Genomic DNA, 10,310 nt, shown 5'->3' on the forward strand with positions numbered 1-10,310 from the left:
ACATATCACAGTTGCTCATATTGTGCAAGCTAATTACTCAAAACTTAAAAAAATATCTATTGGAGTCAAGCATGTTTGTCTGAGCAAATATTATTGAAAAAATATCGTGAAAATCCACTCTTTTAGCTGTTAAATGCATTTTATTGTGTACTTGGAGTCTCTAAGAGTGCCAAAAAAATAATTTAGTCTCTTCTGGTGCAGCATAGAGATCTTTATATTCTGTTATATTTTTAACCCGTTGATTTTTCTGTAATTTCTATGACATCTTCTGAATTGTTACACCACAGAATTTGTGACAGAACTTCTAAATATGGTCTGGACTTCCCAACTACAATTTGATTGGCTTCATTCTCCTCAGGCTCTGGGTCAGACTCTGGCTCCAACATATAAGGCTGGATGGACAAGTCTTACCTTGTTGACATCTTTTAATTAATTTTTAGACCAAATGTTTCTGTGGTGGTATATAATTGAAAACCCTTCAATCAAGGTGCAATGGATTGCTCTGGAAGCTGGAGGGGAGTGTGTGAAGCTCCTCGTTTGCGTTTAAAGGCACAGCCTCAAAATGAGATGCTTTGAGACACAGAAAAGGGGTGAAAGAGGGACTTGCAAATTACTATAAGAAGGAATTCAGACCAAAGCAGTGCAGTTCCACTTTATATAGACCCCAACTGAATGATTTAAATGTGAAGAAGGATTTAAAAGCAAGATATTTCTCCTTTAAGATGGCCACCACAGCTAAGTGATATTATCAACACATAAATGATTGTAACTCAAGTCAGTTTTACAGAAATAGAGCTAAAATTTGATGTGGTAGTAGCTGAGTCTCATTCTTAAGACATTCTGAGCATGACGCCAGATGATGCTGCTACATTCCTCATAACATTATTTTCAAGGTTTGACCTGAGCTGCTACAACTCCTTACTTTTTCAACATCTGATGATTTTAGTCTAAAACTGTGGGAGGCGTGGCAGTGGGCAACACAGTATATTGTATATTGCATCAGAGAATACCTGGTCTTTATTTATTTATTATTATTTATTATTATTTAATTTTATTTGAGAAAATTATATATTAAAAGCATTTAATCAGTATCAAAATACATACAGGACCTCTTATAAAAATTGTGCTATTCTTCGTTTCTTTAACGAGTCTCCTCTTTTGTTTAAGGCGTATAAGCAGTGTGAGCTTTGGTAAGCAGGGGTGAGCATCTGTGAGGCATTTGTGGCAAGGAAGAAAGAGAAACAGAGAGAAGCAAGTATGAGTTTCCAAGCACCATCCCATGGTTTACAGGAATGCTGGTGAGCGCCTGGTGTGTGAGGTAATGTCCTCTCACCCAGACCCACACGTACCTACTGAAGCTCACTGTCTCACTGCTTCAAATGATAGATGACTTCAATAGCTTGTCAAGGAACTATAAAGGTTCATGAGTAGGTGCAGAGCATACAAACGACGTCCACAGGTAAGGATTTAATGCCAGCTTAAAGCCAAACTGACGTAAAAATTTGCAATTTAATAAAATACCCAAATTAGTTGCATAACACCAATATATGAGGCAATGAAGAAACGCACAAGTTTCAATTAGATTTCAACTTTGCAGGTCCACTAATAATAACTGAAAAGTATTATTAGTATTAGTAGTATTAATAATAAGCAGGGCTTTGAAACAGATAGTACATCAACAGCATGTCTTGGCTTTTGCCATCCATATTAGGGAAAGGAGATTAAACAGGATTGAGGCTAATGCACTTCTATGTTTCTGGAGCTTCATGTTTGTGTCTATAAATGTACATGTATTTCGAATACAGATGTTGTGAAGTAAAAATAAATCTGCTCACATTGTGCAGAACATTGTCTTCATTTAGAGTCAAATCAAACCCTTTCTGTTTATCATTATTATTATTATTATTATTATTATTATTATTATTATTATTATTATTATTATTATTTTCTTTAGTTGAAAAATGGTTAGACTGTTAGAATGTTAGTCTAAGATTATAGTTAGGCTAAACAGATGGTTAAGATTTTTTTTTAAATTGTGTGGAGTATTTATGACAAAACAGTTTTTACCTGCACCAGATAATAGATTAACATCAATTGGAAAATTCATTAAGTCAAGACCTGCACTGGGTGTCCATTTAATTTGGTCATGCTGTTACATAGTGAGCACCCTACATGTGTACACTTACCTGAAATGATGAATTTTATTTGCCATATTTTTGCTATATTTTCTGAACAACTATGAAAAATAGCAACCACAAAATTTTTACACAATAAGCCAAACAATCTAACAAAGAATAACAAAACAGCAAGTATTGGTGACAGCGTAAAATGTGCAGCTTGACGTCTTTCAGCAAAATCGTCAGGCAATAAGAACATTACTTTTTTTTAGTTGTTGGCCTCTACCATTTCACAAATATCAGAGTTAAAAGTGAGTGTTGTAAATTCTAAACACTAGAGGTGGCAATATTTCAAGACGTTCATAAAAAAATACTCAACTTTTACCAAATAACAATGTCGCCTGGTTTTTGTGCCTGTGGTCTTTCTTGCTGACTGCTGTCATAGTTCAAATTGAATTTTAGCTTGAAAATGAAAAAAAATGGACTTGAGGGGCTGCATTTTCCAGTCAAGAATGAAAAATGATGTTACTCTGTAGGTCAGTTTGTTTTGTCGAATTTTCATCACGAGCAGCTTTCCACAAAGCCACAAAGAAAGGGGAGAGAAACTTTGAAAGACAGGAGCAAAAGAGTTTCATTTCAGACAAAGGATTAACAGAGGGCTGCTGAGAGACAACATAAGATAAACAATATTCTGAAGGATTTTTTTTTCTTCAACTGAGAATCACATAAAGCTGTTTTAAAAGATTCTCAGAAATGAAAATCTTTCCAGGAAACAAATGTGGTCAATGTATAGATGTGGAGTGATGAAAACATGAATATAGTCTTCTTGTGTGTGTGTGTATGTTTGGGTAAATGAAGACAAATGTTATCATGAATACCAAAATTCTGCACCCGTTGTGGGAATCAGTGTGACACAGACCACCAATGAAAGCAGAATAGTCCAGCAAAAATTGGGGATTTTTTTTCACATCAGTGGGGAAAAAGATGTTGTTTTTTTGTAAAGCACTTTATTTGTTCAAAAAGTGACTGGCAAAAAGTTGACAATGCCACTGATAAACTCTGGAAATTAAAGCTCTGATGTGCTTTCAGTTGTATCAACAGTATCGATTTAAAGGACTGACCTTTGTGACAGCAGGATACCCAGCAGCCACTTCACCAGAGCAGTACGGCTTCTCTTCATGGGAAACTTCAATAGACGAAGCCCACTGGTCCAAGTACCCACTGGGTGTGTAGAGGCCGCAGTCTCTTACACCCGTTTCCCGCTCAAAGTCTTCGCACACCCCATCGCCATCATAGTAGTAGCAAATGCTCGGCTCCTCTGCAGGTAAAAAAACAAAAACAGAAAATACTTTTTTTAATGTGATCATTTGTTAAATGCATCACCATCTTTTAATTTGACTTTCAGATGTGATTTGATATACTCCACATGTCTCTCATTCACTCATCTGTTTATGAATTTATCCAACTTTTCTGATCTTGTTTTTATTACATGACAGCACAAGTGGACCATCAAAAGACAGGGGAGGATGCTAAATATGTATCATGTAAGGAAATAAACATAAAGAAGGAAAAAGCATGATTAAACATTAACAAGACTGAATCAAAATACCAAGAGGCATAGAGGGAAAGGAAGGGGGCAGACAAAGTCAAGGGGTAAAAGAGAGATACAGAAGCTTTTTTTTTTCCAGACATCCCACCCGGAGTTAAGGTCTGGAACTGAAAACTTATGTACTGGAGGAGACGGGAGCTGAGCAGGAAGGTTGCCTGGGCCCCATTGGTCTCAGCTAAAGCAGCGTCAGCCGATGGGGTTCCAGTTAGGGGGAAAGGCGGCGCTCTGTGCCAAGTTGGCTGGGGCCTCCTCCTTGAAATTCCAGCCATCCCCAACACGGCCAAAAGCTCAAGTCAGTTCTGTGCTCTGGCAACGGTGAAATGAGGGGCTACCAAGGGGGTGGGGTGGGGCAAACAGAATAGCCTCCTGCCACTCACTAAGCAGGAACAGAGGCAAACAAGTCAGTAGAGAAGTGAGAGGGAGACAAGAGGAAGTTCAAACAGTGTTTAGTGAAAGGTGCAAGAACAGAGAGCAGAGTGTGAGCTAAAGAGAGAGGAGGAGTGAGAGGATTAAAGGTGTAATGATGTGGTATCTGAATTTGAGCACAGATAGAATGAACCGATAACGGATGAGTGGGAATGTAACTGAGTGCATCAGGAAAAAAAAGATAGGCAGAAATTTGGCGGGAAAACGAAGTTATGAGCTGAAAAAGATAAAAGAAACCTACCTCCTGTGAGGATGGTTTTGTTTAAACTTTTATCAAGATCTGACAAAATGTTTATGTGAGGAAAAGACTAAACTCGAACATTTCTAACACATATAATTGATGAGTTTTGTAAGTACAGTAGTCTAGTCTTTATTTACATCTGTGTTTTAGATGGGAATGGTCCATCTGTGAAACAGTCACTGAAACTGTAACTTCTGAATTTCATCAGCTTCAGATATAAATCAGCGCAACGGAGAATAGGCTGTTGAAGCTTATCCCATGGTAGCCCCTTGGAGCTGTTTACTTAGTGTCAGTTCTCTGTCCAGTGTTTTTTTTCACCGCGCAGCACCTTAACAAGCAGGCACTCTCTTTCACACGCATACATACACATCAACTTGACTTTCTGTCATTAAAGTGTCTGTTTTTTTGCTCCAAACTTCAACTGTGTCAGACACTGTTGCATCCAAGTGCGTTGGAAAACTTACACTATGAGACCTGCATCCCAACCTAATTATTAAGCAAGCGTTGGTTATAAATCACAGTGAAATGAACATATATATATATATCTTCGCACATATAAAAAAAAAACCTGACACATAAAAAGGGGGAAAAAATGGACTCGGTTGAAAAAACAAAAGAGGATTTCCCTTCCAGGTTTTCTCATTCCTTCATTGTTTCTGATAGACAAAAAAAATGTTTTCTTTGATGGAAGTAGACCAGATCATTTTTGGAAGTCAAAGATTAAATACAGGGTGTCGCTCACAGATCCACTGCAGATAAACTGACTCTCCAAGTAATTTGTAATAATCTCCCTTACAGCAGACATAGAACAGCAATGTGCTTACATGATATATTAACTCTGACAGCAGATTTGTCCTCGTGACTTACCGACACAGTTGAAGAAGGATTCTTTCTTGCACTGACTTGAACAGCCATCTCCATTCATGAAGTTCATGTCATCGCATTCCTCACCTCTGGAACTAAAGCAGACAGGAAACAGTAGAACATAAACACTTCCATGCGCAAAGAAACTCTAATACCAAATAAACACACAAAAAAGAAATGTTTTAATCCACATATTTTGTTGTGTTTGTAAACATGATTTGCACATCCGTTACCTTTGGATGTGCCCGTCGCCACAGTAGGGCGCCCCGAGTTCATGCACCAGCGGTGGCGAGGGCTCACTCTCACTCCGACTGGAGATAGTTTGGACCTGGTAGGTGTACACAACGTGCGGTACAACATCCCTACACAGAAAGTGACAAAAAATTATGGTAAGATATTTTTTCTGCAAAATTTTCTGAGTTAAGAAAATAAACTCTACAATGAGAAAAAAATATGAAAATAAGGTCTGAGGAGATCAAATTAATGGTATTGTCGTTTGCTGTAAACCTCTTGATGGTTCATTAAAAAAATATTTAACCTACGAATTCAGTAATCCACCAATTCATTTTTGCCTTTAAATTTCACTTTTAAATATTTGGGTCGAATTCAAGTTGACTTTTATCGGCACGTTTTATTTTAATAGTCAAATTACTCATTATGGGGTCTCTTCAAATTCCCCAAGTTGTCTGTTTTCATGTAATAATCAGCAGGAATCCGAGGCAGTTACAGGGTTCTTGACAGAAATTTAAATGTTCAAAACAAATTGTGAAAGCAAGCAAGCAAAACAAGAAAGTTTAATACAAATAAAAAGTCATGTAATGTCTTGATAACTCTTTTTGCAGTAATATTGCTAAGATTTTTTTGATTCTTTGTTTGCAGTTTTGTGTTTTTCCTTAAGGTTTGGATTCATTACTCGTGTTTAAGTTCCTTTTGTTGTTTTCAAAGGTTTGTTTAGTATTTATGTTCTCATGGGATCAAAATATGAATGAATCTGACAACCTTTTTAGGTATAAAATATATTTATTTTATTTTAATAACTTAATATATGCTTAAAGATTTGACTGGAGTTTAGAGTAATTTTAAAGCAAGAATAAATTGCAAAAAATTCATGCAAATTAATGTCATTTGGGGGAAATAACAGAATACACTACAATAAATGTTGCACGCAGAACTTAACAAAAGCCCATTGGTTTCAACTACTATTCCCAATCCTCCCATACAATCTCCTGTGTGAATGTTATACACCACCAGGAGCCAACACTCCTGCCAACTTGCTCGAGCTCCACAACACCCTCATGCCAAAGTCAGCAGTTAAACAAGGAAGTTTTCTGAGTGATGGTCATGAAAGCCATAAACTTTGATGAGCTCTCAGTTGGAATTTTCGATTTCTAATGACTAAGAACACCAGTATTCTCTCAAACACAAACTAGGAAAATATCCTGCACAACAGTGAAGACATATGTTGCTCACATGAACAGCGAAGTGTTTGTGTTTGCTAATGTGAATGGCTATTCTGCTTCTTTAGACTCATGTGAAAATACTTAACAGAACAAATAACCTCTTCTGCCATGCTAGCTCAGCAACTTCAAGCTAACCTCAAACACACCACCCTCTAATTTCATTATTTTAGACCCACAAAAAGTCAAGCTGTTGGATATTTAATCTTTGGACACAGCAAATACTCAGACTACAAAAACAAAAAGAGAAAAAAAATAGTGATTATCGTTGTATATTGCTAATGTTAAGTCCAGGATATCTGACTATAGAAGAAACATTTATGTCTGTGAGCACTGTCTGATTGGGATACAAAGTTTTGGGTCAGCTCGACTAAAATGTACATGGGAATGTCATCAGACTACAGCCCTTCAAGTCTTTTAGTGAATCATTTCAGAGGTATGCATGATAGCTCTTGTTTTTCTGCTGGTTGTCGGATTTGTCTGGTGTGTGTTTTTAGAAGAGTGGATTGGTTCAGTTTAGTATACAGTTAGCTGCAGAGTCATAATTTCTGACCAGATTGATGAGCCATTGGCTAGGTCGAGTGAGGCCAAGGCAAAAGGGGGCAGCTGTATTCTTTAACTTTATTCTCAAATTTTCAGAATAATTGATGAAAACGTTGTTATATGAAGCTCTGAAGTGCTGTCATCATCAGGATTATTCCGACAGAAGTGTTATTAAATTCCGGCTGGAAGTTATTGTTTCTTCACAGGACACCTTGCTGCTACGGCCACCATTTGTCCAGATGCATCTCAATAGTCCAGGACGGGTTCTTCTTTGTTAAATAAACATTTCGTCTCTTCTCCAAGAGACTTCTTCAGACTGAGGAGTTCCAGGTAAACTCAGCCTCATAAGCAATACTTCCACATGGTGGACAAACAGGTTGACGATGACAATCATAACTATTTGTTTAAATGCAAAAAAGGACAATCAACCTAACGATCATTAGGGTCCTGATTACAACCTATAGTTCACGAGCTGAGTCATAATCGCAATAACAGCATTGTAAGAGGGGAACAATTGTACATGAAGACCTCCACCCATGTTTAACAATGGGTGGTTTTTCTTCACAAAAATGGCTCCCTGAAAGAGGGACCTCTGGAAGCGGCAGCAAAAGAAAATTGCTTGAGCGTGTATTCACAATCAAGCTTAGCTTCATTTTGCAAATCATTTTGCAGATCTTGCCATCGATAATGTTAATTACGTGGTAATTTTGCATAAGGTCGTCAACGTCTTACACCTATTCTCCAGTCGTTGCATTTAAAAAGCTGCATGAGCCTCTTAATCCATAGATCGAGGCATCGCTGCCATGTGCATCATAACGTTTGGATGTAGTGTTTCTAAATTGTGCACGTGATTCAACATGTGTTTTAAACTTGAGTGGAATAATGCGCCTTTGGTGAGAAGGTCAAAGTGCTGTTCCTCATGGTGAGATAACAACTGTTCAACATGGCGTTCAACCTGTTACCAATTAGATTTGTCCTCGATTCCCCTCTGACCCGACTACAACTGGTCATGTTAGGTGCTGCCACCAGCAGCAGGAAAGAAGTAAAAAAGGAAGTGGTGTGGATGTAACACAGGACGATGTATTTGACTTCTTACAGTGCCTGGAATAAATAATGCTTACATGTTTATTTCCACCATCAAAATAAAGTAAAAACCAAACTAATTTTAAAGGTATGATTGAATTTCTTATGTTGTTCTGTTAATGCAGATTTTCTTGTCAAAGCCCCAATGCTTTATCCTGGCTCACTTCTAAATTTGACCCGAAATACTTTAATGTGCTTTTCTTTTTTATCTTTGTTCTAAAAATAATAAACACACCATTACACATTAAAGCATTTACAAACAAATGCGCCTGCTACCAACAGCGAGAAGAACACGTGTGCACTTTTGCGCTGTTTGTTTCACATCTACAGATGTGTGCACTAGGCTTGTGAGCACGCATGTAAATGTGTTTCCATTTTTCAGCTCCTTGATGTTTTTGGCACAAAGACGTCAGATGGGAAAAAGAGATAAATGTGAGGAAAATCTTTCTTTGAGCCTGAAAGATCCACAAATGTAGCTAAAATCCCTTTAATGGTTTGGCATGCCGTTGTGAATTTGAGGTAAATTTTTCACCTACTGCATGTCTGCAAAGTAATGTTGCATGTTTTTGTAACCAGTGTCATTTAAAATGCATTTAAAATTCCATAAAGAAACTGAAAATGTTACCTGAAACACAGTTTGGTTGTTTACTCTCAGCTTCACAAGAACACAACATTTATTAGTGACTTAGTTTGTTCATTATAAAAAGTGCTAAAGGCCCACGTGGCATGGTCTTTTTGTTGCATTTTCTTCCTTTTTTTTTCTTTCTTTCTTTTTTGTTCCAGAACTGGCTGTTTATCCTCACTGTGAAGCTTCAAGCATGATAACTTGCCTCTGTGTTATTGCTTTAATTTACTTCTTTTCTCAACTGCCTTTAAAAAAAGAGAAGTCAGGCTGACCCCTGCTAGCAATTGCACTGAATGAATTGGATATAATTTTTATTTTCCAGGCTAAAAGCTTTAAATACACTGCTTGTCCAAATCCATGTCAATAAAACAAACTTTTATGTTTGGATTTTAATGATCAGTAAATAACCAGGATGCCTGATGATTGAGTTAAAGTTTGTTAATGATTGTTTTTGGAGTTGATTGTAGACATTGTGGTCATCTCATTGTAAAACATTCTTTATCAACTGTCTCACAATAGTTGGATTTTTTCTAATGGTACACACAGTATGGAGTTTTATCAAAATAAAAACTTGCTCTTTTGTCAGATCATTTATTGTGAATCCTGGTTCACAAACAGTTTCAGGAGGAATTCTAAGACAGTCCGTCCCACACTCTCTCCATGAGAAAAGAATGAGGGGCCAGTTTCACACTATTGTTCAGCCTTGTCACAAACAATTGGTGCAACAGTGAATCTAGGTTTTCTAAAAATTGTGTGGAATAATTTGGCAGAGTTTGTGTAAAAATGACTTATTTAGAGTTTTTAAAAGGAAGGGTGGACCATGTGATATGAAGGATTTGAGCACAGGACAGAGTCTAGAGACCCAGTCTGTGTGGTAGTTCTTATGCTCCAAGAGTTATCCTGTCTTTCTTTCTTTTATTTTTTTATTTTTGCCTGGGAGGTCTTTCTTAATACTTCCTTGACCCCCTTATGTCTCCTCACCCATTACCATTCACCCCCATCCCCTTTTCCAAGCCAAGTAATATTTTACCACCAACTGATAGAACCTCCCACCCTGCATCTCCTCTTTACCCTTCACACTCTCCACCATAATTTACTCTGTCACCCTGACCTCCCAGCCGTTAGCCATTCCAAACAAACCACCACTCACTGATGGAGCCAGAAGAGCCAAGATGTCAGCCATCCTTCTTATTGTTTGCCCCGGCTTAGATGAAGGCCAGTGAGCTGACAGCAAGAGGTCAATCACCCCCCAACCCTCAGCCACTTCATCTAACCTCATGGTGGCATTTAGGAAGAAGTAACTTTCTGTGTGGCCAAAAACTTTTCAACAGATAGACCCAAATTA

At 37.6% G+C, this 10,310-nt stretch overlaps 1 protein-coding gene across 2 annotated transcripts in view; it reads right to left on the reverse strand.

The window, feature by feature from the left end:
- The window catches only part of pappaa (pregnancy-associated plasma protein A, pappalysin 1a), an 88,822-nt gene that overhangs the window by 44,064 nt on the left and 34,448 nt on the right, over positions 1–10,310 (reverse strand). For both annotated transcript variants that reach the window (XM_014009390.1, XM_014009389.1), the window contains exons 8-10: positions 5,491–5,619; positions 5,261–5,352; positions 3,239–3,435 (exon numbers count right to left, since the gene is read on the reverse strand). In XM_014009390.1, the coding sequence (XP_013864844.1) occupies positions 3,239–3,435; positions 5,261–5,352; positions 5,491–5,619 (418 nt within the window). The remainder of the gene's footprint in view (positions 1–3,238; positions 3,436–5,260; positions 5,353–5,490; positions 5,620–10,310) is intronic.

The sequence above is a fragment of the Austrofundulus limnaeus genome, unplaced genomic scaffold, assembly GCF_001266775.1.
Source record: "Austrofundulus limnaeus strain Quisiro unplaced genomic scaffold, Austrofundulus_limnaeus-1.0 Scaffold57, whole genome shotgun sequence".
Classification (NCBI taxonomy): domain Eukaryota; kingdom Metazoa; phylum Chordata; class Actinopteri; order Cyprinodontiformes; family Rivulidae; genus Austrofundulus; species Austrofundulus limnaeus.